Here is a 27,771-nt window from a genome sequence, read left to right as displayed (position 1 = left end):
TGATCCCTGGTCAGGGAACTAGATCCCGCATGCATGCCGCAACTAAGAGTCTGCATGCTGCAACTAAGAAGCCCGCATGCTGCAACTAAGAATTCCTTATGCTGCAGCTAAAAGTCTGCATGCCTCAACTAAGAAGCCCACTTGCTGCAACTAAGAAGCCTGCATGCCGCAACTAAGGATCCCGCATGCCCCAAGGAAGATCCCGTGTGCCACAACTAAGACCCTGTGCAGCCAAAATAAATAAATAAATATTAAAAAAAAGAAATCAGAGGTATTAATATAAACTCATAGTTTTCAATATCTCTATACAGATAGATACAGAAATACAGATGTGTGTATTGTGGATTAGTGTGCATACATATAGTTCCTGTTACCCGTCATGATTCTATGGGTTGACTAGGTGGTTTTTCTGCCCTGGGGTGCCTGGGGTGCTGGGATTGTAGCATTCATCCGGGGGCTTGACTGGGCTGGAATGTCCAAGATGGCTCAGTGGATGTTGTCTGTCAGCTGGGAGTTCAGCTGGGCCTGTCTATCAGTGCTGACTTTACGTGGTCTCTCTACTGGTGGTTTTGGCTTCTCATGGCATGGATGGCTGGGTTTCAAGAGTGAGTATCCCAAGAAGGAGCATTCCAAGAGACCCAGGTAGAGACTGCAAAGCTTCTTATGACCTATTTTCAGAAATTACGCAATGTCACTTCCACCTCATTTTATAGGTCAAAAAGCAGGTCACAGAGCCAGGTTCAAGGGGAGGGGATTACATAGGGCATGAACACCAGCAGGAGTGGTTTATGGAGGGGAAGGGGGGCATCTGGAGACTAGATACCATACTGATTAATTCATATATTATTTTTTGCTCTTATGTGTTTGGTTCACTCATTTGGACTGTTAATTCTTTGAGGACATGTATACTACCTTATATTTTTGTTTTCTTCTCAGTGTCTTACACAGTGCTTGGCACATAGTAATTGTCCAGTAAATTTGTTGTTGACTAAGGATTCCAGGGATGCTAAGAGTTTAGGCTGGCAAGAACTAGAAGAGAAGATAAACTTGCTCATTAGTTGGACTAGGATTTTGGGCTGGGCCCGGGAGTGAATTCTTTTCAGAAAGAGGTAGATTTCCCACATGGAGTTAAGGGTTGGGCAAGGAGGCTGCATCCTTGTGCTCATAGGGATGCTTTAGAGCCCTTTTCTTTTCATAGATTCTTGGCTTATAAAAATGGGCTATTTTCTGGTTCTGAAGAATGTAGGGGCAGGACAGGAATAAAGATGCAGACGTAGAGAGTGGACTTGAGGACACGGGGAGGGGGAAGGGTAAGCTGGGACGAAGTGAGAGAGAGGCATGGACTTATATATACAACCAAATGTAAAATAGATAGCTAGTGGGAAGCAGCCACATGGCACAGGGAGATCAGCTCGGTGCTTTGTGACCACCTAGAGGGGTGGGGTAGGGAGGGTGGGAGGGAGACGCAAGAGGGAGGAGATATGGGAATATATGTATATGTATAGCTGATTCACTTTGTTATAAAGCAGAAACTAACACACCATTGTAAAGCAATTATACTCCAATAAAGATGTTAAAAAAGAATAAAGTAAAAAAAAAAAAAGTAAAAAAATAAAAATAAATATATAGAGAAGCAAAAGAAGACAGTAAAGGCATCCATGATCTTATTACAACAGAAAAAAAAGTGGGCTATTTTCATATGGCATTCATTAGTGGGAAGGTAATTTCCTTTACATTACTGGATCTGGCTTCCATTGGCCCAGGGTCTTGTTGGGGCTGAACCTGTAGGCTAGTGTTGCTTTCAGCTGTGTGGGACTAGAGAAAGCAAGAATACACACACGCACACACACACCACATACATGTATATGTACACACATTGTGTGCAGTAGGGCAGGGTTTAAAATTTTGCAACTTAAATATGTTAGTTTACAGGAATTATTATTTAGAGCCCAATAACTTGGAGATAAAATTATGCAGTGGAAATTTACAACTGAGTGAAAATTTACTTTAGCATTATCTGTAGGGAAAAAAATAAGAGTCTTGAAAACGTTTTATGTTGCCGAGAGCTTTCAGAGGGAATATGTACCCTCTTACTTTAACCTGTGATACATAAGGGGGAGTGGTGCTGAAATGGGTACACAGCAGTGTTTGTGTTCCTTAGGACAGTTTTTCAAACCTTAGTTTGAATTCATTCTTGAAATGATTTATTTATTTTTAAAGTTGTAAAATTCAGTCTTTTTAGAACTAAAAAAATCTGGGACTTACTCTTATTTCTGTCTAAGCACCTTTCCGATCCCAAATTAGTTTTAAGTGTTTCCCTTCTGAGAAAATAATAGAAATGATGAATTTGTCTGCCAGATATATTTTTTATGTTGACTAATTTAATAAACTAATACATGTTCTCTTTTCTGTGCATAGGCTTCATTCCAGCGCTCCAATAGTCATGACAAAGTAAGGAAAATAGTTGCAGAGGAGGGTCGTACAGCAAGAAACCTAATAGCTTGGAGTGTTCCACTAGAAAGCAAAGATGATGATGGTATGTATTAAAAAAAAAGTTTCATTTTTGTTGTAAATTAAAGAATATATTTAGTCTTGAATAGTAGACAGACTGAAGACTGTTTATAATTAGAAGTCTTGGGCAAATTAGTATGTATTAAATAAGAAATAATTTTTAATTGATTTTTTATCTTACCTAATACACAAATGAAAATGATATTGTTAGTTTCACTGTTTCACATAGGAATGAAATTGGGTGTGTTATTATGACTGGCAGATTAGTTTTTTTTTAAAGTTATAGGAGATTTAGATTTTTTCTATCCTCAAGTCCATTCTTTACGTCTGCGTCTGTCTTTATTCCTGTCCTGCCCCTAGGTTCTTCAGAACCATTTTTCTTTTTTTTTTAGATTCTATATATATGTGTTAGCATATGGTAAATACATATGGAAAATATTTTTCTCTTTCTGACTTACTTCACTCTCTGTATGACAGACTCTAGGTCCATCCACCTCACTCATTGTCAGTCTTATTAGGTATTTTTAGAGAGCAGTTCTTTTGGATCACAAAAGCTATTAAATAGAGGTGGAAATTAAATTTTTCTTTTTAAATTTAGCTCCTTAATAGCTAAAATTGTCATATGGAGCTTACTATTACTTCATTTCTTTTATAGAAAGTATATATAAACATTATTTAGTAAAAAAGTGGCAAGAAACCTAGAAATATCTCACGGTTGCTCTATGTTATAAATACTGTTTTATGAAATTTTCTCATTTTTCATGGGTTATTCAGAACACAAAGTAATCTGAAGGTGTTATTATTAAAATTGCTTCTACTCAAAAAACATAAAAGGAAAGAAAATATAATAATGAATCCTATATCTGTATATATCCTGATACTGCACATAAGTACATAAAAAATTGGCCAGTACTATTTTAAAGCTTCATTTATGCTTATTGCAAAGTAATGGAAATAAGAGCACAAAGAATTAGAACGTTCTGAATATCTATAATAATGATGACAAAGGAAGAATGTTAACTTCATAATTTTTAAGAAGGATTATTTTATATTGTTAAAACCTTGCCACTTACAGAAAAATCTTTACTTTGCTTTTTAAAAAATATCAACTCATTCTTGTTTTATGGCTGTAATCTATACTCAGATGTTTCTGAGGATGATAATTCAATTTTAAAAAGTTTTCTTCTGTTCTTTGTTTTATTCCTGTCTCCTCTGGTAATTGTTCTAAGCTGATTATTCTCCTGTATATTCTAAAAAGCTTCTGATACATTGTTCTCTATGATGAAAGGATGAATAAAAGGCTGTGTAGGGGGTGGAGAGTTCTCTGCCTCCACCCCTGGTAGAACAGTGAGGGAGGCCCTCTGATGTGCAGATAAATTGATAGTAGGTGTTATGGTTCACCTCATTTGTACTGCTTCAGGGGTCTTGGCCCAAAATTATTTTGCAAAAAGGAAAACGAGTCTGTTCTACATTACAGAATTTTACTCCTGTTTTGGAATAGCTCTCAAGAATAGAGTGATTATAAAACAGTAGTTAGTGTCTTTCTTATAAAAAAGAGCAAGTGAGAAAGCTGTATCTGCTGCAGAAATACAAAGAACTGAAAATGACCCTTTTCAAAATGAAACTATATATTTCATAAATCAGATAAATTAAAACAGAAAATACTGAGTTTTTATATGGTAAAAAATGTATTCTTAATTTTATTGTCAAAATAAAATTTGAATTCAAAGAACTATTTTCAAAGGAGCTATATATAAGTTGAAGAGTATCACTAACCTGACTTTGTTTTTAAATTATCAGACTATCTGACTTCTTTAAGAAGTTGATTTCTTCCTATTCTGAGAAAACCATTCAATAAAAGCAGTCTCTGGGACCTTGGAAATTTGTTTTTTATGACATCTGTAGTTCATGTTGGCCATGTTGTTCTGTTCTGTGGTCTCTGGAAGGAGATTATGTGTTAGTATGCCTGGATAATTTGCATAGTTCAGTTTTATATTATCTATTTGTTGATCTGTATATTTATTTATTTTTGCCTTGAAGGAAAATCTAAATGTCAAACTGGTGGAAAATCAAAGAGGACAATTCAAGGCACTCATAAAACGACAAAACAGGTACAGCATATACAACTGTTTACTTTTTTGTGTTTAATTTCAATTATAAAATCTAATTTTTCAGGATTTGAATATTGCATATTTTATCTTCATATAAAAATTTAATGTAACATCCTTTATTTAACAAATGTGTGTATAGTATTATGTGCCTAACTTGTACTAAATGCTTTACAGATATTAATTTGTTTCTTATAACAACCCTTTGATGTAGGCATTATTCTTCATTTACAAATGAGAAAACTGAGGTAGAGAGAGGTTGTATAACTTACTATTAAGTGACACAGCCAAGATTTGAACCCATGCCTTCAATTTCTACAGTTTATGCTCTTAACTCCTCTGCTGCACATTCCATATTTGTGATTCTTCTGTGATTTACCTTCTAGGTATAATGGTGTCTTTTGGATGTAGGATAATAAAGATGTATTGAATCTAAAATTTTTCAGATTGTTCTACTAAAATTTTAGAGAACACAAGCCTACCTTATTTTTAAAAGTGTTTTGGCATATTTATAGTTAGCTTTGTAATCTGTAGTTATTTTCTCTGAACTTTTCATATATATTATTTTAGTTTGATGTTATTAAATATACCAATATGTATTATGTAAACCAAAAACTACACACAAGGAAAACATGGACTTCTAATCAAGGTGGCATTGTGAGTTCATAAAATATTCCCTAGTCCTCACATACAAGAGGCATTAATGATAAAATATTTTTTAAAAATTAAAGAGACAAAGGATTTTCAAGAATAAAATAAAAATCTCTGTGGATCAGAAATAAAACAAACACATATATTCACAGATAAGTGGAGTTGGGGACACACACTTACTGGACAAGTCCTATATAAGGGAGGCTGAAATACCCTGATTGTGGTGGGAAAACAGATCCAGGCTCATGGCATAAAACTTTAGGCTTGTGCAGTGTTCTGCACTAGGAGACAAAGAACACTACAATCTGCCTGGGGTTGTGGCCTGTGATAATTGACATCTGAAGCAATAAAAGAGAGTGGCGCTCTGGTTCATGACTGGGTCTGCTATATTCTTGAAGCGTGAGAGCTTTAAGTCCCCAGTAAAAGACCTCTGGAAGGGGACCATGGTGGGCCAGCTGATGGTAACCATAAAACTAGTACACATGTAGTTAGGGTGAGCAAAGTGAAAAACTAAAATAAAAGAAACTTAAATGCAAAATAAGTTTGCAAAACAACATATCAAGGCACATGAGGAAAATAATATCGTAAGATATAAACAACACATTCCACAAATGAGAGAATTTACTCCTGAGGTAATGAAAAAAGGTCATTTTTGTAAAGAGGACTTTCAAATAAACAAGTTTAAATTCCTCAAAGGAAAGATTAAATATAACGCAAAAAGGAAAATTCTGAAATAAAAGATGGATATTAATTTTGAACCTTTATAGATAAAAGTGAACACCTTAGAAATGAAAATGTTGTCCGTGAAATTTTAATTTTTTATTCTTACCTGCAATTAGTAAGAATAAATGATATATTGGACAGAGAGATTAGTTAAAGAGAGAATTTGTGAGTTGGAAGACACTAACTACTTAGGAGGATTTAGAACATAGCTCAGAGAACTAAAGAGATGGAAAATTGAAAGGAGAATTTGATTGAGAAATTCTAACATATGCCTTCTAGGACTTTTGAAATAGAGAATAAATAGTGGGCATGCAATAGTTGGAAAAATAATGTTTAAAATTTTCCTTACTTTGAGTTCTTAAGAGATTCAGAGCATAACTGTAGAGCTGAGCAGGATAAATAAAAATAGATTTATACCTAGATACATTCTAGAGAACCTGCAAAGTGTTAAGGATGAAACTCTTAAAATACCAGGAAGTAAACAAAAGCACAGAGGAATAACAATAATCTTGTTATGAACAAAAGAACAGTGGACCAATATCTACAAAGTTATAAGGCGAAATAACTTTTAACCCAGAAGTCTGTGCCCATTCAAATGATCATTCAAGTGCAAGAGTGAAATAAAGCCATTTTTAGATGTACAAAGGCTAAGGGTTTGCCACCTACAGACGCTTAATGAAGGGACTATTAAAGACATACTTCAGCAAGAAGAAAAGGTAACCTGGAGGAGGGAGCTTGATAAAAAGATAGGTGTAAAATATTTTAGTAAATCTCATTAACTATTGGTAGTTTTCAAAAACACTCACACAATTAAATTTAGAAAGGTGGAGCTATAATCTCAAACAGTGTTAACACAGAAGACTAGGGAGTTTGGAGGGGAGTTAATGTGATAAAATCCTTGTCTTATTTAGGAAGAAGTCTTTGTTTAAGGCTAGCTACTAAAGGAGTAAAACAAGCGGGCACGATTTCCAAATAAACAGAGGAAAAGAGAAAGTGAATAAACCAAAGCTTTTCAACTAAATAGAAGGAAAGAGAAAGAAAAAAAGTAGAAAAATCATAGTAAGTGTAAAACATGAAAGATAATGGTAGATACTAAGTATAAATATTTCAGCAAACAATATCAATACATGTAAACTGATTAAATTCAGTTCTTAAAAGTCAGATGATTGAATTAAACCTCTCATTTTAAATTGAGCTGTATACTGCTTATAAGAGACATATTTAAAACTTCAAGGAAAGGTTTAAAACAAAGAAAGAGAAAAAAATCCAGGCAAAATACTTGATATTCTAGATGTGCTCTAAAGCTAGAATAGCAATATTCATATCAAACCAGATGGAATTCAACATGAAAAGCATTGATTACAGAAAGATAGAAATTATATAATGGTGAAAAGAATAATCATCCAAAAAGTATAAAAGTACAAAACTTTTAGGTACCTAACAGCATAGGCTTGAAATATTTAAAGCCCAAACTAACAGAATTACAAGGAGAAAAGTGTATTCATGATCATAGTGGTAAATATTCATATCCCTTACTCAGAAACTGATCAAGCAGGAATAAATAGCAAGAATATAGAATTAAGATACAATTATGATTGATCTCATATAAATACATATACATATATGTATGTATATGTATGTATGTATATGTGTGTATTTATTGGCACTCAAATAGTGTACACAAAGCATATGCAAAAATTGATCACATCCTAGGTTATAAAGAAGTTTCAGTAAATAGAAGTCAGACAAGAATATAGAAGTCAGACACGGGCTTCCCTGGTGGCGCAGTGGTTGAGAATCTGCCTGCTAATGCAGGACACACGGGTTCGAGCCCTGGTCTGGGAAGATCCCACATGCCACGGAGCAGCTGGGCCCGTGAGCCACAGCTGCTGAGCCTGCGCGTCTGGAGCCTGTGCCCCGCAACGGGAGGGGCCGCGATAGTGAAAAGGCCCGCGCACCGCGATGAAGAGCGGTCCCCGCACCGCGATGAAGAGTGGCCCCCACTTGCCGCAACTAGAGAAAGCCCTCGCACGAACCGAAGACCCAGCACAGCCAAAAATAAATAAATAAATAAATAAATAAATAAATAAATTAAAAAAAAAAAAAAAAAGAAGTCAGACACAACATGTTCTCTGACTGTAATGCAATTAAATTACAAATAAAATATAAGGATATTTTCATGTAATATAAAAAAAAATTATTGATGGGCTAAAGACCAAATGAGAAAACAAAAAAATTAAAATTATCTGGAAGGATATTTTTATGACCTTGAATTAGAAGAGGCTTTCCTAGACAAGACAAAAAGCATAATTGATGGATATGTTATAACAAAATTAAATTTATATACTAAAAAACTCACTTAAACAAAGTTAAAGGTGAGATTGACTGGGAGAAAATACCATACATCAAAGACTTCATAAAGAGCTAAAATTCATCAGAAAAAGGACAAATAACCCAATAAAAAATGGGGGAAACCTGAATAGCCTGTAAACCTGTGAAAAGATGCTCAGTTTCAATAGTAATCAAGGAAATGCCTCTGGATTACTTGTGAAATCCTACAACTTTGCCCTCTAGATGTAGGTTTACCATCAGCAAAATTTTCTTTGTTCCTCTCTTCCCTGCACATTCCCTTTACCTTCTTGTTTTAGGAAAATTCCAACTCATGTGTGGGGATACTGCTTCCTCCACAGTCGTTTTAAGTAGTAGTTGTTTTTTTCCCCCACAGCACTCCTACCTGTGATCCTAGAGGTGGGTTAGGTTTCCTGCTTGCTCCTCACTGGCATTTCAGGCAGTTCTCCCTCCCATCTCCTAAAACTCCTCAGATTTGAAGGACATGCCATCACACTATACCACCTGCTCCCTCTTCTTGTTGCAGCACTTACAGATTTCCAGGTCACTTCTCCTTATTCCTTGAAGATATAATTTTCAGTCTCACTGCATGCTCTACACCATTACTGCTGTCCTCTCAATTTCTTGCATTTCTTTCCCCCAATAGTTTTGTCTTCTACTCATTCCGATGGTCAGACTCTTGCCTTGTTCTCACTAACAACTACTCTCCCTCCAGGAACTCAATCTCAGCCATACCGTCTTCTACCTGTCATCTCTCCTCCTGCCTTATTCTCTGTGATCATGTGACTCTAACAATTCTTCAACCTCATGCAATCTATAATTTACTGATCCTACCACCCTTTCATTATCCCTCATCCTCCATATGACCACACTTTCCTGGATATCCACATGAGATTCTATGGTTTGTCTGTCATAATTACCTTCTTGCCCATTCTCCCAACTGTCTGGCTACCCTGCCCCTTGGTAGTACACGCTTGACAGAGTTGTCCTCATTACAGCCACTTTTCTGCCTATTCTGCTCTGCGCCCCATGCATTTGAAAGTGCCAGGAGAAAAGTATCAGTTATGTTGAAAGGCTCTTTTGACACTTATGACCGCTAACCTCATATGGATAGTACTGTCCCAAAGTCCTATTGCATGTCCCTAGTTATTCATTTCAGTACAGAGCCCATGGGTATTAAAAGGACAATAAAAGAATACCATGAACAACTCTTTGCCACAGATTTGATAACCAGGATGAAATGGACTGATTGCTTGAAAGACATAATCTGTTAAAACTCACTCAAGATGAAATAGACACTCCGAATAGGCCTAAATGTATTAAAGAAATTAAATCAATAATTAATAACCTTTCAAAGCAGAAAGTACCAGGCCCAGGTGGATTCACTGTTGAATTCTACCAAGCATTTAAGGAAGAAATTATACCAATTCTTTACAATCCATTTTAGAGGGTAGAAGCAGAGGGAATACTTCCTAACTCATTTTATGAGGCCAGCATTATTCTAACACCAAAACCAGACAAAGACGTTACAAGAAAACTGCAGACCAGTGACTCTCACAAACATAGATACAAAAATCCTCAACAAAATATTAGCAAATCATATCCCACAATAAAAAGAATGATACACCATGAGCAAGTGGGTTTTATCCCAGAGGTGCAAGGTTGGTTCATAATTTAAAATAAATCAATGGAATTCATCACAGCAACAGGATAAAAAAGGAAAAACCTAGTTTTATATCAATGATGCAGAAAAAAATTTTGACAAAATTCTACACCTAGAAAAGATGGTAAAAATCTTTTAATAAACTAGGAATAGAGGGGAACGTCTTCAACTTAATTAAAAAAAAATACAAAACCCTACAGCTAACATGATACTTAATGGGAGAAACTAGAAGCTTTCCCATTAAGATCAGTTATGAGGTAAGGATGTCCCCTTTCACCATTGCTTTTCAACATCGTAATGGAAGTTCTAGCTAATGCAGTGTGACAAGAAAAGGAAATAAAAGGTATACAGATTGGGAAGGAAGAAATAAAACTGTCTTTATTTGTAGATGACATGATCATCTATGTAAGAACTCTGAAAGAATGAACCAAAAAAACTCCTATAACTAATAATTGATTACAGAAGGTTGCAAGATACAAGATTAACATACAAAAGTCAGTTGCTTTCCTGTGTACCAGCAATGAATAAGTGGTATTTGAAATTAAAAACACAATACCATTGGGACTTCCTTGGTGGTCCAGTGGTAAAGAAGCTGCCTTACAATGCAGGGTTTGATCCCTGGTCAGGGAACTAAGATCCCACATGCTGCAGGGCAACTAACTAAGCCTGCATGCCACAACTAGTGAGCTCGTGCACCTCAACGAGAGAGCCCACATGCAGCAAACTACAGGGCCAACATGCCCTGGAGCCCACGCACCACAACTAGAGAGAGAAAATCCGCATGCCACAACTGGAGAGAAGCCCGCGCACCACAATGAAGAGCCCACGTGCTGCAATGAAAGATCCTGCATGCCTCAGCGAAGACCCGACACAGCCAAAAAAAGAAAGAAATAAATTAAATAAATAAATAAATAATAAAATAAATCTTAAAAAAAACAAAACCACAATACCATTTATATCAGCACTCCCCAAAATTAAATAGGTAGGTATAAACCTAACAGAATATGTGTAAGATCTATATGAGGAAAACTATAAAACTCTGATGAGTGAACTCAAAGAGCTAAACAAATGGAGAGACATTCCATGTTCATGAATAGGAAGACTCAATATGGTCAAGATGTCATTTCTTCCCAGGTTGAAGAATATATTCAGTACAATCCCAGCAAATTATTTTGTAGATATCAATAAACTTATTCTAAAGTTTATATGGAGAGGCAAAAGACCCAGAATAGGCAACAAAATATTGAAGAAGAAGAACAAAGTTGGAGGACTGACACTAACCAACTTCAAGACTTACTATAAAGCTACAGTAATCAAGGCAGTGTGATATTGGCAAAAGAAAAGACAAATAGATATATGGAACAGAATAGAAAGCCCAGAAATGTACACACATAATTAGTCAACTGATCTTTGACAAAGGAGCAAAGACAATACAATGGGGCAAAGGTAGTCTTTTCAACAAATGGTGCTGGAACATCCATCCATATGACAAAAAGAAAAATGAATCCGGACACAGACCTCATATTCTTCACAAAAATTAACTCAAAATGGACTATTGACCATAAATGCAGAAGTATAAAACTCCTAGACAATAACATAGGAGAAAACCTAAATGACCTTGAATATGGTGATGACTTTTTAGGTACAGTATCAAAGGCATGATCCCTGAAAGAAATCAATGATAAGCTGGATTTCATTAAAATTAGAAACTTCTGTTCTGCAAAAGACAATGTCAAGAGAATGAGAAGACAAGTCACAGACTTGGGAGAAAATATTTGGAAAAAGATATCTGATAAAAGACTGTTATCCAAAATATACAAAGAACTCTTAAACAAAACTCAACAGTAAGACACAACCTGATTGAAAAATGAGCCAAAGACCTTAACAGACACCTCACCAAAGAGGATGTACAGATGACAGATGAGCATATGAAAAGGTGTGCCACATCATATGTCATCAGGGAAATGCAAATTAAAACAATGAGCTACCACCACACACCTATTAGAATGACCAAAATTGGGAACAATGATAACTCCAAATGCTGGTGAGGATGAAGAGCCACAGAAACTCTCATTCAATGTTGGTGGGAATTCAGAATGGAAATTCAGCCACTTTGGAAGACAGTTTGGCAATTTCTTAACAAAAGTAAACATATTCTTACCTTGTGATCAGCAGTCATGCCCTTGGTATATATGTAGATGAGTTGAAAACTTATGTCTGAACAAAAACATGCACATGGATGTTTATAGCAGCCTTCTTCATAATCGCCAAACCTGGAAGCAACCAAGATATCCTTCAGTAGGTGAATGGATAAATAAACTGTGGTACATTCAGCTCTAAAAAGAAATGAGCTATCAGGCCATGAAAAGACATGGAGGAAATTAATTGCATATTATTAAGTAAAAGAAGCCGATCTGAAAAGGCTGCATACTGTATGATTCCAACCTTAGGACATTCTGGAAAAGACTAAATATGGAGACAGTAAAAAGACAGGTTGTTGTCAGAGGTTTAGGTCCATAGGTTTCTTCAGATTCTCAGGGGAGTTGACGAGAGTTCTAAGAGAGGTGAGTCAGAAATCTTAATTTCCTTCTTCTCCTTTCCCTCTCCTTTCTTTCTTTTTTCCTCTTTCTCTCTCAAAAGTGATTGATTAAAATAGTATAACATTTGTTATATTGAATTTTATTTAAAACATGAGATTCAGTTATGTCTAGCTTTTCCCAAAAGTTTGGGTTGCTTTGTCTTCTGTTGAATGTCTTGGAAACAGGCACAGTAAGTCATAACAATGTGATAGTTACCTGATTTTGAATCTTGGCTTTGTCTCTTACTTAGTGTGAGACCTTGGGTTTATCATTTAATTTAGCTAAACCTCAGTTTTCTCCTCTATAAAATGGAACTAATAATAGTAACTGTGGTATAAAATTGCTTCAAAGATTAAATGAAGTATAACTGTATGGAAAGCACTTAGCACAGTGTCTGGCACATAGCAAGTATGACATGAATATTAGATGCCACTGCAATTATTATTATCACTGCTGTTATTTTTATCAGTGGTAGGTAAGAGCACTGTATTTTGAAACTCTATACAAACTTATCAGCCTCTACAATTTAATATGCTTCTTCTACCTTTCTTCACAAATTTGGCAATTTTGCCATTAGTTTATTCACATTTTTCTGTGAGTGTTCTTCACCTCTTTATCTTTCCCACTATAATCATACCTAACATTATATGGGTACTACTGTGTGCTAGGTGTTATGTGAAATGCTTTATGAACATTGGAGCAGAAGTTGGAAGACTCGGTTCTGGTCCCAGTTCTGTCACTCAGCCTTTTGACTTGGTCAAGAAATTGAATCTTACTGAGCATTAGTTTTGTCATCTACAAAATAGGAATAATAATATTTCAATATTTGTCCTGTCTTTATAGTTTGTTGTGATGATTAAATGATATGTTTTCAAAAGCCCTTCATAAAATGTAAATAAATGTGCAAATATAAAGTATTACTATTTTTGTCAAGCTTAAATGTCAAATTTGTATAGTACATTGCCCTTCAGATGGAATTACCTAGCTGTAGTTTCTGCCTTTCTGGAGTCTTTCTTAGTAAAAGCCTCACATAGAGCAATCACGGAGAATAGAAACATCTTAACCTAAAAGCAGTTTTGCCTATTCTACATTTTAAGAAAGGTTGGTTAAAGTATTTGAATCATATACATATGGATGTATGATAGGGTAAATACATAAATGGGTGAAGATGAGTTAAATTATTTTTGAGAATTTTATAAGATTAGGGTCTGAATTCACAGGAAGCTACTAGTGTTTTGCTGATCACTCTAAGAAGTTTGTGAAGGAAGTATAATTCAGGAAAATTCAAGTTAATTTTAACTTTGGGTGGTATATAGGAAGAGAAATGAGGTGGTCTGGAATATTTGGTAAAGGGTTGTTAGCACAGGGCCTTGGGGTGCATTGTAATGGGAAGTCAGCAGTGTAATTGCAGAGCTCTAACTGGAAGGTAGTCTCCTGTGGCTATGTGATCTTGGACAAATCAGCCTCTAAATCTCAATTTTCTAAGCTGTAAAGTAGAGCTAATAATACATACTTTAAAATTTGTGTGAGGGGATATTTGCCATCACGATTTATCATTTACTATTAGGGTTGGAAAGTGCTTGGAGAGCCGTTGAAGCAAAGGTTTTGTGGGTTGTTGATGATTACTTTAAATTTTATTGCTTGAGTGTTGAGAATTTGGGCCTGGACTAAGGCTGTCAGATAAAATATTTACTAATTTTTATTTGCTGAGTCTGACACCCTTAGTCTGGATGGGGGACTGCGGAAGGAGGATGACCAGCTCCATCTCAGCCTCTTAAGTGTGCATGTCTTTGTGCGTATATATGTTTTGTTTGCTTGACTTTTGATAGTGAAGATTCTATATAAACTGAAGATAGGCTATAAAAGATTTTTGAAGTATAGGAATCACTGTTACGTTGAAGGCCAAATCCTAAAACAAAACAAGAGAGTACTAGCTTCTATTTTGGATATTCTTCACTCTGGGGCTCTTCTATGAAAAGGAAAAACAAGCTAACAGGAATGACATACACACATACAGAACAACCCAAAGAAACTTGAGATTGTTGTTGTAACTGTAGTGCAAGGTTAGTATTTATTTATTTATCAGTTTAGGTAGCCACAGAGAGATAAGCAACTCCTTTGTACTTCTAGTGAGAAGTTCAGGTCTTTATGTAAACTGCACGCTCCTGTTTGTGGTGGAATGATTCTTTGGTACAGTCTATAAAAGTATAGAATATAACTGTATTTTCAAAGTCTGCCTGTGCAACTGAGGAAAGATTGGGTCATATGAATACTGTAGTTACTTTATTTGGTGAGTCTGCTCTGTAGCTGATGCTTGGTTTTATTCATCAGTGTTCTTTTCTAGTAAATTGTTTTGTGTTTATATATTTTTACTTTTAGTGGAAAAAGGTTTAAGATAAAATTAAGTAACTGAATATAAGTATAGGATATGTCATTTCTAAACGAAAAGAATGTACACAAGCAATTTCAAAGTGTTGAAATTAGTATCTGTTATTTGTTACTGTATGTAAATGTGCCATACACGTATTTTAGTAAATCAGGAGCCACTTTAGTGCTCCTTTTTGACTAAGAGTCTGTTCACCATTAAAATCATCCTAATCTTCAATGAAACATGTAATTGGCCTTACAAACCTGCCACTTTTATTTAAGTTGAGAAGTTTTGTTTTGATGAATTCAGTGTGATATAAGCTAAAAAGAAGAATGTCATGTTTTTAAGTATTTATGTTGAAAAATTTGATTTATACAAAAATCCATTTCCTGGAGGCTTTTAAAAAATATTTTTTCATGTTTTGTTTTATTTCATCAGAACACTACAGTAGACTGTAAAATAACGTCATCTACAACTGGAGATAAACACTTTGATAAAAGTCCCACTAAAACAAGGCACCCTCGGAAAATTGATCTAAGAGCTCGATACTGGGCATTTCTTTTTGACAATCTTCGCCGGGCAGTAGATGAAATCTATGTAACTTGTGAATCAGATCAGAGTGTGGTGGAATGTAAGGTAAGGTTTGCTTTCAGGCTTTGTAATCCATTTGAAGTCAGATTCGCCAATTTTTGCTACATCTGACTCGATAATTTGCCTCAGTATACAGTACTTTAGTAATAACTGTAGTCTCCATGCTATACACTAGATCCGCAGAACTTATTCATCTTATAACTGAAAGTCTGTACCCTTTGACCAACATCTCCCTATTTCCCCTGTCACTTGCAACCACTGTTCTACTCTCTGCTTCTGTGAGTGTGTCAGGTTTTTCTTTGTTTTGATTTTTCAAGAGTACCCTTGTTGTTGTTGTTTGCATTACCTAATTATGTACTTTTATATTCTGTGCAAGATTTGGTAGAAAGTTGTCTTGATACATAGTCCTAGGCAAGAAATTAAAGGATAGGTACACATACACACAATTTATTAAAATATCTCTCTTATCTGTGTTCTCCATTGGTACTGTAGGTGGCATTAGTGAGATTTTCACATTCTTTGGTTTCCTGTTTAATGTCTTTAATTGGACATTACTCCTTTTCTGTTGAGATAACTTATCACTCTTCTAATTCACTGTGATCAGGGAAAAGTGAGATTGATGGCTAACCATAAACAATCCTGGGCGGGATTGGGATGTCATTGTAAGGTGTGTTTTCTAATTTTAGATAACCTTGTATTTGTAATAGTATATTAAACAGACACATAGCATAATCTGGCTCTAAAAATTCACTAGAAAGTCTGGCCTTTTAGTAGATACAAACTATATACTGTATTAGTTTATACTAAATAAAATTATTTTGAGAAAAACCAGAATGATACATCATCATAGAAATATTACAGAGGTAGCTTCTGCTTCTACAGTGAACATGGTTGAAAATCCTGGAATTCATTGTTTAACCTTTGAAATATCCGAAGGGTCAAAGCAAAGTTACATGTTGACACAACAGCTATGTTTCCTCTAAAATTGGAAACAGCCAAAATGTTTTAAACTAGCCTAAAAATATGACTCTTCAGAAACAGATTTCAGAATGAACAGTGATTGAAATCACCCAAATTTATGCTTTGGTTGTCACAATTAATATTGTTACTATCAGCATGTAAAACTTTTTATGTTTTAAGAAAAATATTTTTAAGGAAAATCATATCATTGGGGTGGAATGAGTCAGCATGTTGTGGTAGAAAACACTATTGGATTTAATTTTGGATTATAGTTTCTTATATAAAATGAGCATGTGGGCCTAGATAATCTTTAGGTCATCCCTAGAGATCAATAAGATCAGCAGATTCTTTGATTTTGTGATTAAAAACAACAAAAGGTTGACTGAAGAAATCAAATTTGTCAAATGTATACTTCTTTATAGAAGTGAGTTGGACCAGTTGCAACCATGTCTCTGTGATGAGCAGAAACTCTTGCACCTATCTCTGATACTGTATTCAGGGAAGCTAGACTTGCCATAAGACAGTGTAGCTTTTTAAAAAAAAATTTATTATATATATGCAATGGAATATTACTCAGCCATCAAAAAGAATGAAATAATGCCATTTGCAGCAACACTGGTGGACCTAGAGTTTATCATCTCTAGTGAGAGACACATACCATATGATATCACTTATATGTGGAATCTAAAATATGATACAAATCAACATATCTATGAAACAAAGACAGTGTAGCTTTTATTTTCAGTCCTGTCAAAACTTTGTGAAAGTTTAACAGTAATAGAAATTGGTTGTGCAAGTTGTAGATTATAAGAATGGAGAAGATTTAAAAAAAATTTTTTTTAATTTTTAACTTCTTATTATGAGAATTTTCAAATACAAAGTAGAATAATGCAATATAGGGACTTCCCTGGTGTCACAGTGGTTAAGAATCCGCCTGCCAAAGCAGGGGACACGGGTTCAATCCCTGGTCCGGGAAGATCCCACATGCCGCAGAGCAACTACGCCTGTGCACCACAACTACTGAGCCTGTGCTGTAGAGCCCGTGAGCCACAACTACTGAGCCCACGTGCCACAGCTACTGAAGCCTGCGTGCTTAGAGCCTGTGCTCCGCAACAAGAGAAGCCACCACAGTGAGAAGCCCATGCACCGAAACGAAGAGTAGCCACTGCTCACTGCAACTAGAGAAAGCCCACATGCAGCAATGAAGATCCAACAAAGCCAAAAATAAATAAATAAATAAATTTTTTTATTTAAAAAAGAAAGAATTGAGAAGATTTTGACAAAGTTAGATGGGTAGAAATGTGTTCTCTATTCTTTGTACTGTGCCAAGATGCTCAAAGGTTTATGCTGAGAAATAAAATCTGGGAGCTTAAAAGTTAATTTCATACCCAACTCTGCTCCTCTCCCCATCTAGGACTTACAGGTGGTGATGTAAAAATATACAGTTTAATATTTGCTCTATCCATGTGCTGGGTATATAATAGCTGGAGTTCTATTTTTGTTTTGTTCTATTCTCATTTTAAAAGCACTTCTATCCATTATCTCATTTGATTAGTACCTTTATAAGATGTATAACCCTCATTTTGTAGATCCTCATCGTACAGGTGCACTCAGCCTTTGTTCTGTAGATTTACTGACAATATTTGTCCTTCTTTGTGATTTTTGTGCAACGCCTTTGTTCAGTAACCACAGTTCAATTCTTTGTCTCATATGTAAAATGCAGTTAATAACTCCTGTATTATGTAATTCACATGATAAGTACAGCATGAAAAAGTGTCTTAACTATATCAACCAGGATTGCTGACCAGAGCCAATCTCTTTAATCAAGAGGCTACATTTCTCAGTTTTTTCGTTTAAAGACATGCCTGTTATGCCATCAGCTACTCCACTGCATGACTTGCTAAGAACTGACTTTTCCAGCAAAGCTATACTCTGACCATCACCACTGCATTTCCCCTTCTTCCATATAAAGTGGGCTAGGGGGAGATTGCCTTTTGGGGAGTGCACAGTTAATGAAGTTTGAGGTGGTGCGTGAAGTGCTTGTGAAGTTTGTGTGTATGGCTGCAGGAGACTGGCATCTTGTTCTCTGGCTGGATCTTTGCCGTGCTGATTTTGGTGCCTGTGGAATATGTTGAGAGATTTTGGGGGAAAGCATACTGGCAACCTATTGTACTTTCCATTTTCTGTTTTCCATTTCAACCTGGGGGAACTGGATGTGTGGCTCTGGAATATTGGGGGCATCCTTGAATGTAGAGACTGCTACCTACATCTCCCTTAGAGATTTCATAGCATAATAAGCTTGCTGGAGTAGCTCATGCCAGCTGGGCTTGAAGGGACTTTAGGGTAGTATGCTTCTTTGGAAGGAGATAGGATGGGACTTATCATTGACCAAGTAAAGAGGACCCCCAGTGCATCTCACGATTTATGTGAGGGTAGAATTGTGTACATTAGTGAAGATCTTGGAGTAATAGGGCCTTCCTATGGGGACACTTGGTTAGGTAAAGTATACCAACCTCTGTTGGAGTTGAGGCAGATACTACTTGGGCAGAGGGAGCCAGGGTGAACCTGACCACTGCCTAGGGAACCTTGACTGTTCCCTGTGCAGAAATTACCATGTACTGCAGAGATCAGTAGAGACCACTGACTTCAAATTGATTCAGAGAAAGATTAGGGAATGCATCTCTGCCTGGCAGCACTTGATTCTTTTGGTGGTCAGTATCACCTTAGTCCCTGGAGAAGGACTGGCTGATGACTGTAGTAGATCCATCACTAATAACTGGTGAGCTCTATAATAAGTAGGATATTGCTCTGTTCCCACAGCTGCCACTTATGGCAAGGACATAAGTTTGTGAATGTAGGAGAGTTTGAAGGGGTACAGAGGAGGAAGAGAGGAGAGAGACAGTGAGGATAAGCCATGTTCTTCCCCACCACAAGCATCTGCTAAAGGCCATGTAATTCTCACTTGTGCTAATAGGCAGGTTGTCTGTAGATGGGATTTAAAAACCAAGTTTTGATAATTGAATGTGCCTGAAAAATTGTGAAATTTCACTGAGCATACTCAGCAGGTTTAGGATTCAACTGAGTAGTTAGTTATATGGGGAAAAAATAAAAGTATTCTATGTTTATATCTCAATAGTTGACACGTCTCAGTTCAACAAGTAAGGATCAAAATGAGATGTGAGAAAGTGCTTAGAAAGGTATGACACACAATAAAAAGAAAATAAATTTTATAATTAGATGAAAGGAGAAGTCACAGATGGAGAAAGAAGAATACAGGTCCAGGACAGAGAAGGAATCATCATAGAGGTAGGAAGAAGATAGGAGAATAGGAATGTCCCAAAAGCCATGGAGAAGTAGGAGTGGTGCATAGGTTAAGAATGACTGCAGTTGAGAAGAAGGCTTGTTCAACTTGGCATTCAAGAGGGATAAGAACAGATGGGATCAAGGTGGAGATTTGTGATAAGAATTTGAAATTCCATTTGATGGGTTCTTTGCTCTTTTTATTTTTGAAAAGTAGGAGGTGTGGGGTTGGAAGTTTGAAGAGAGAGGAAAGGTCTGAAATAACTGTGATGGAGAATGAAAGGGCTGACATATAGAAACCACAGGATTGCCCAGCAGCCTTGAAGGTCACAGTTGAGATTGGAAATTCTTCTCTTTCCTGTATCTTCAGTTTCCTTATTAGATTCTTTTCCCATCAGCATACACATGCTTATTTCTCTTCCATTCTGAACTACAAAAATAAGAACAAGAAGAAGAAACCCCCAAACCCTTTCTCTACTTTACTTATCCTTTCATCTACTCTCCCAGTCCCCATTTTCCTCCTCCCCTTCTTAGCCAAGTTTCTTAGAAGAACTTTCTACATTTGCTGCCTTCATTTCCTTTTCTCCCAGGTACTCATTAGTCTACTCCAACCTGGTGTCACATCCTATCAGAGCTCCTGTTAAGTTCTTATTAAAGTCACTCAGTATTACTAAGTCCAGTGGTTGTTTTTCAGTCCCTTCCATGATCTCTGAGTAGCATTTCATGCTGTTGACCACTCCCCTCTTCTTACAGCACTCCCTTCTTTGGCTTTTATGGAACAACCTCTGCTAGTTTTCTTCCTCCTTTGTTGGCTGCTGCTTCTGCCTCTTTATTGGCTTTTTCTTTTCCACCTGACCTTTAGCTTTTGAGAAGTCATTAAGGCTCCTTTTAGACCATCTTTCTCCCCCTGCAGTTTTCTCCATGCCATGGCTTAATTTACTCTTCATTTTCTGATGATTCTTAAATTTATATGTCTAGCCTATATCTTTCTTCTGATTTTCAGACTTGTATATCCAACTTGCCTAGTTGGCATCTCCACTTGTATATTTCACAAGCATGTCAAACTGACGTATATAAAACCAAGTTCATGGTAACTTCCTCTGCCCCAAACCTGGAGATGTATTTCTCTTCCCCCCTCCTCCCTTCACCTCACACCAGCCACTGTCCAATGAATCGGCCTCTTTCAGATTATTTACTAAATCTTTCTGATCTGTCCACTTCTCTCATTCTCCACTGCTACCATTCTAGTCCAAGCCACCAGTAAAAAATGCCTGGATTACAACTGAAACCTTGTAACAGGACTCCCTGCATCCTTCCAATCCATTCTCCACATTATAGGCAAAATGATACTTAAAAACCACAAAAATAAGATCTAATTTTTTTGATTACAGCTCCTCAAAAGTTTCCCTTTGCTCTGAGCATTAAAATCTTCAGCATGACCTTCAAATCTTGAGTGACTTGATCGCTGCTTACCTCATTTCACACCACTTTTCTCTCTTCCCTTCTGCCTCATTTAAACCAGCCTTCTTTCAGTTAGTCAAACATGCCATGTGCTCACCAGTCTTCAGACATTTCCACATTCTGATTTTTCTGCCAGAACACTAATCCCTCATTCTTCTTGCCCAGCACCTCCTCACCTCCCCTATCCCTTTTACCTAATTTCTATTCTTAATTTAGTTTTCAGTTTAAGTGTCACTTCCTCAGGGGGAGCCTATCCAGATATTTCAGACTAAACCAGGTTCCCCTGTAATATACAGTCATCCCTCAATATCTGAAGGGGATTGGTTCCAGGACACCTTCTCCCCCAGCCCCTGCCCTGTGGATACCAATATCCATGGATGCTCAAGCCCCTTATATAAAATGACATAGTACATTCAGCCCTGGGTATCCATGGGTTCTGCTTGGGCACGTATGGCCCAACTGTACTCTTAATACTTTCCCTAGAAGCACTTATCACAATTGAAACTACATAATTGTTTATTTTGTTGTTTTTATATCTGTCTCCCTTACTAGACAGTAAGCTCCATGAGGACAGAAACCACACTGTCTTGTTTACCCCTCCATCATCAGTTCTTGGAACTGGCGTTGAAACATAGTGAATGCTCTGTAAATAGATGTCAAAAGGCTGTGTGAAGCAATGAGACTACATAGATTTTGGGGGTGAAGACACTGGTTTACACAGTGATGTGATTCGCCTCTCTCCTGAGTTATACTTAGCATTCAGTCACTTGCTAAAAATGCACAAAGATGGTGGGTAGATGAATTAATCATGGGTAGGTATTTTTTTAGGCAGATGCAGTGTAATTTCATTGGAGTAAAGGATTGAAGAGGGTAAGAGAGTAGTTAGAGTAGTGGACCATGGAACCTAAGCTGGATGGGGAAGGAAATGACTATTGCAGAAGCCTGATAGATGTGGAGAAAGTAAAGAAGCTAAGTGTTTGCAAATATCCTTTGGACATGGTAGGAATAGGTAAGGTGGATTCTCTGTAGATAGAAATTGATAAGTTTATATTTATATTTTTAAAGTTACTATTTACATACTCCAAATTATTACTTTTTTTAATCTCCTTGATCTGTCAGACACAGATATTTTAGTCTCCCACTACTATTGCAGTTTCTTCAACATTTCCTTGAATTTCTGAGAATTTTTTTTTTTAAGTTGCAAAATAGATTTATAGACTCATCCCATCTAGGCACACAAGTGCAAAAGTCTAGAAGTGCAAAAGAAGTTTTTGCAGCAAAACAATAGGCTGGAGAGCCTTGGATTGTAGGAGAGAGAAGGGTGGAGAGTGAAGTGGTTAGAGGCATGTCCTCAGAGGCTTTGACCTGGAGACGGGGAGCCATGTTAGATCAGTTGAGGGGAGCACCGAGGATGGGCGGGCTCTGGGAGAAGACCTCCTCTCAGGCTGTGCATTGCCAGTTTGGGGCATTGCCACAACGAAGTATACTCAACAGTGAGCAGCAGAGGGAGGCCGTGAATTTGAGTCTTACGAAAACATCTTCATTTAATGCCATTGTTTCTATTGGAAAATCAGATTTAACTTAAGGCAAAACTTTTAGGTAATAACCTGCTGAAGGAATAAGTATTACATGCATGTTTACTTCATCATAATCTACTTTCAATTAATATCAGACTGTTTCATGAAGAGTGTAAGGACATTACAACAGCACAATTCCATTGACCTACTCCACCTTTTTTGTTCTCATTGCTTATATTTTACTACTCTATACACTATAAGCGTCTCAGTTTCTTAATTTTTGCTGTAAAAATCGATGGTCTTTTACAGAAATTTGAAAAGAAAATATATAAAATAAAGGTACTAAAATTTTTTAAACCATTTTGCTGCCTTATTATTAGTTGTATAAAGGATCATATGAGTTGTATTTTCATTGTGAATTTAACATTTGTGAATTCTGTTTTGTGTGATGTTAATATTATAATCTCTCTATCTTTTTTTGGTTTGTTTGATTTGCCTGTTGCCCTTTAGCTCAGGTATTGCAGTTTGTTACAAAGAACATGAGATTCTGCACAGGGAGAGTAGGTTAAGAGTTCACCTGTGCATTTATGGAATAGGCTTTGGTTACCTCACCATTGTTTTACATTAATAACTATCTTTCAAAAATTTACTTTTTACTTTTTTTTATTCAGTATATGTATATATTGTGAAATGATCACCACAATAACTGTAGCTAACATCCATCACCACACATAGTTACAATTTTTTTCTTGTGATAAGTTTTAAGATCTACTCTCTTAGCAACTTTCAAATATACATTATTATTAACTATAGTTACCATGCTGTACATTACATTTCCTGGACTTCATTATTTTGTAACTGAAAGTTTGTACCTTTTGACCAGCTTATTAACCCATTTCACCCACCTCCCACCCCATTAATAGCTATCTTTTCCTCTATCTGTATCTGGTCTTATTCTAGTTATGTATTCTTTGCTGTTTTTCATTCATTGTATGCTTACAGTAAAATTTTGCTATTTTTATTGATTAAAGAATAATTACTCCTATGTATATAACATTTCCTGAGACGTTATTTTATGATTCAGTGTTTAAGTTGTAGAGGTAGATGAATTGTTATTTTTTATTTTTTTATTTTTTTTAAACATCTTTATTGAAGTATAATTGCCTTACAATAGTGTGTTAGCATCTGCTTTATAACAAAGTGAATCTGTTATACATATACAATATGTTCCCATTTCTCTTCCCTCTTGCATCTCCCTCCCTCCCACCCTCCCCATCCCACCCCTCTAGGTGGTCACAAAGCACCGAGCTGATCTCCCTGTGCTATGCGGCTGCTTCCCACTAGCTATCTATTTTACATTTGGTAGTGTATATATGTCCATGACACTCTCTTACCCTGTCACAGCTCACCCCACCCCCTCCCCATATCCTCAAGTCCATTCTCTAGTAGGTCTGTGTCTTTATTCCCGTCTTGCCACTAGGTTCTTCATGGCCTTTTTTTTTTTTTTTTTCCCTTAGATTCCGTATATATGTGTTAGCATACTGTATTTGTTTTTCTCTTTCTGACTTACTTCACTCTGTATGACAGACTCTAACTCCATCCACCTCATTACAAATACCTCCATTTCATTTCTTTTTATGGCTGAGTAATATTCCATTGTATATATGTGCCACATCTTCTTTATCCATTCATCTGTCGATGGACATTTAGGTTGCTTCCATGTCCTGGCTATTGTAAATAGAGCTGCAATGAACATTTTGGTACATGACTCTTTTTGACCTATGGTTTTCTCAGGGTATATGCCCAGTAGTGGGATTGCTGGGTCGTATGGTAGTTCTATTTGTAGTTTTTTAAGGAACCTCCATACTGTTCTCCATAGTGGCTGTATCAATTTACATTCCCACCAACAGTGCAAGAGTGTTCCCTTTCCTCCACACCCTCTCCAGCATTTATTGTTTCTAGATTTTTTGATGATGGCCATTCTGACCGGTGTGAGATGATATCTCATTGTAGTTTTGATTTGCATTTCTCTAATGATTAATGATGTTGAGCATTCTTTCATGTGTCTGTAGGCCATCTGTATATCTTCTTTGGAGAAATGTCTATTTAGATCTTCTGCCCATTTTTGGATTGGGTTGTTCGTTTTTTTGTTATTGAGCTGCATGAGCTGCTTGTAAATCTTGGAGATTAATCCTTTGTCAGTTGCTTCATTTGCAAATATTTTCTCCCATTCTGAGGGTTGTCTTTTGGTCTTGTTTATGGTTTCCTTTGCTGTGCAAAAGCTTTTCAGTTTCATTAGGTCCCATTTGTTTATTTGTGTTCTTATTTCCATTTCTCTGGGAGCTGGGTCAAAAAGAATCTTGCTGTGATGTATGTCATAGAGTGTTCTGCCTATGTTTTCCTCTAAGAGTTTGATAGTGTCTGCCCTTACACTTAGGTCTTTAATCCATTTTGAGTTTATTTTTGTGCATGGTGTCAGGGAGTGTTCTAATTTCATACTTTTACATGTTCCTGTCCAATTTTCCCAGCACCACTTATTGAAGAGGCTGTCTTTTCTCCACTGTATATGCTTGCCTCCTTTATCAAAGATAAGTTGACCATATGTGTGTGGGTTTATCTCTGGGCTTTCTATCCTGTTCCATTGATCTATATTTCTGTTTTTGTGCCAGTACCAAACTGTCTTGATTACTGAAGCTTTGTAATATAGTCTGAAGTCAGGGAGCCTGATTCCCCCAGCTCCATTTTTCGTTCTCAAGATTGCTTTGGCTATTCGGGGTCTTTTGTGTTTCCATACAAATTGTGAAATTTTTTGTTCTAGTTCTGTGAAAAATGCCAGTGGTAGTTTGATAGGGATTGCATTGAATCTGTAAATTGCTTTGGGTAGTAGAGTCATTTTCACAATGTTGATTCTTCCAATCCAGGAACATGGTATATCTCTCCATCTATTTGTATCATCTTTAATTTCTTTCATCAGTGTCTTATAATTTTCTGCATACAGGTCTTTTGTCTCCTTAGGTAGGTTTATTCCTAGATATTTTATTCTTTTTGTTGCAATGGTAAATGGGAGTGTTTTCTTAATTTCACTTTGAGATTTTTCGTCATTAGTGTATAGAAATGCAAGAGATTTCTGTGCATTAATTTTGTATCCTGCTACTTTACCAAATTCATTGATTAGCTCTAGGAGTTTTCTGGTAGCATCTTTAGGATTCTCTATGTATAGTATCACGTCATCTGCAAATAGTGACAGCTTTACTTCTTCTTTTCCGATTTGGATTCCTTTTATTTCTTTGTCTTCTCTGATTGCTGTGGCTAACACTTCCAAAACTATGTTGAATAATAGTGGTGAGAGTGGGCAACCTTGTCTTGTTCCTGATCTTAGTGGAAATGGTTTCAATTTTTCACCATTGAGGACAATGTTGGCTGTGGGTTTGTCATATATGGCCTTTATTATGTTGAGGAAAGTTCCCTCTATGCCTACTTTCTGCAGGGCTTTTATCAAAAATGGGTGTTGAATTTTGTCGAAAGCTTTCTCTGCATCTATTGAGATGATCATATGGTTTTTCTCCTTCAATTTGTTAATATGGTGTATCACATTGATTGATTTGCGTATATTGAAGAATCCTTGCATTCCTGGGATAAACCCCACTTGATCATGGTGTATGATCCTTTTAATGTGCTGTTGGATTCTGTTTGCTAGTATTTTGTTGAGGATTTTTGCATCTATGTTCATCAGTGATATTGGCCTGTAGTTTTCTTTCTTTGTGACATCTTTGTCTGGTTTTGGTATCAGGGTGATGGTGGCCTCGTAGAATGAGTTTGGGAGTGTTCCTCCCTCTGCAATATTTTGGAAGAGTTTGAGAAGGATAGGTGTTAGCTCTTCTCTAAATGTTTGATAGAATTCACTTGTGAAGCCATCTGGTCCTGGGCTTTTGTTTGTTGGAAGATTTTTAATCACAGTTTCAATTTCAGTGCTTGTGATTGGTCTGTTCATATTTTCTATTTCTTCCTGGTTCAGTCTCGGCAGCTTGTGCATTTCTGAGAATCTGTCCATTTCTTCCAGGTTGTCCATTTTATTGGCATATAGTTGCTTGTAGTAATCTCTCATGATCTTTTGTATTTCTGCAGTGTCAGTGGTTACTTCTCCTTTTTCATTTCTAATTCTATTGATCTGAGTCTTCTCCCTTTTTCTCTTGATGAGTCTGGCTAATGGTTTATCAATTTTGTTTATCTTCTCAAAGAACCAGCTTTTAGTTTCATTGATTTTTGCTATTGTTTCCTTCATTTCTTTTTCATTTATTTCTGACCTGATCTTTATAATTTCTTTCCTTCTGCTGGCTTTGGGGTTTTTTTGTTCTTCTTTCTCTAATTGCTTTAGGTGCAAGGTTAGGTTGTTTATTCGAGATGTTTCCTGTTTCTTGAGGTAGGCTTGTATTGCTATAAACTTCCCTCTTAGCACTGCTTTTGCTGCGTCCCATAGGTTTTGGGTCGTCGTGTCTCCATTGTCATTTGTTTCTAGGTATTTTTTGATTTCCCCTTTGATTTCTTCAGTAATCACTTCGTTATTAAGTAATGTATTGTGTATCCTCCATGTGTTTGTATTTTTTACAGATCTTTTCCTGTAATTGATATCTAGTCTCATAGCGTTGTGGTCGGAAAAGATACTTGATACGATTTCAATTTTCTTAAATTTACCAAGGCTTGATTTGTGACCCAAGATATGATCTATCCTGGAGAATGTTCCATGAGCACTTGAGAAAAATGTGTATTCTGTTGTTTTTGGGTGGAATGTCCTATAAATATCAATTAAATCCATATTGTTTAATGTATCATTTAAAGCTTGTGTTTCCTTATTTATTTTCATTTTGGATGATCTGTCCATTGGTGAAAGTGGGGTGTTAAAGTCCCCTACTATGATTGTGTTGCTGTCAATTTCCCCTTTTATGGCTGTTAGTAGTTGCCTTATGTATTGAGGTGCTCCTATGTTGGGTGC

General features: G+C 36.3%; 1 protein-coding gene across 3 annotated transcripts in view; it reads left to right on the top strand.

Moving 5' to 3' along the window:
- SCAPER (S-phase cyclin A associated protein in the ER) overlaps positions 1 to 27,771 on the top strand; it is a 473,879-nt gene that overhangs the window by 44,384 nt on the left and 401,724 nt on the right. For all 3 annotated transcript variants that reach the window (XM_057544059.1, XM_057544058.1, XM_057544060.1), the window contains exons 3-5: positions 2,419 to 2,536; positions 4,552 to 4,622; positions 15,391 to 15,588. In XM_057544059.1, the coding sequence (XP_057400042.1) occupies positions 2,419 to 2,536; positions 4,552 to 4,622; positions 15,391 to 15,588 (387 nt within the window). The remainder of the gene's footprint in view (positions 1 to 2,418; positions 2,537 to 4,551; positions 4,623 to 15,390; positions 15,589 to 27,771) is intronic.

This window comes from Balaenoptera acutorostrata, chromosome 3 (assembly GCF_949987535.1).
Source record: "Balaenoptera acutorostrata chromosome 3, mBalAcu1.1, whole genome shotgun sequence".
Lineage (NCBI taxonomy): Eukaryota > Metazoa > Chordata > Mammalia > Artiodactyla > Balaenopteridae > Balaenoptera > Balaenoptera acutorostrata.
This window is presented reverse-complemented; position numbering and strand designations above follow the sequence as displayed.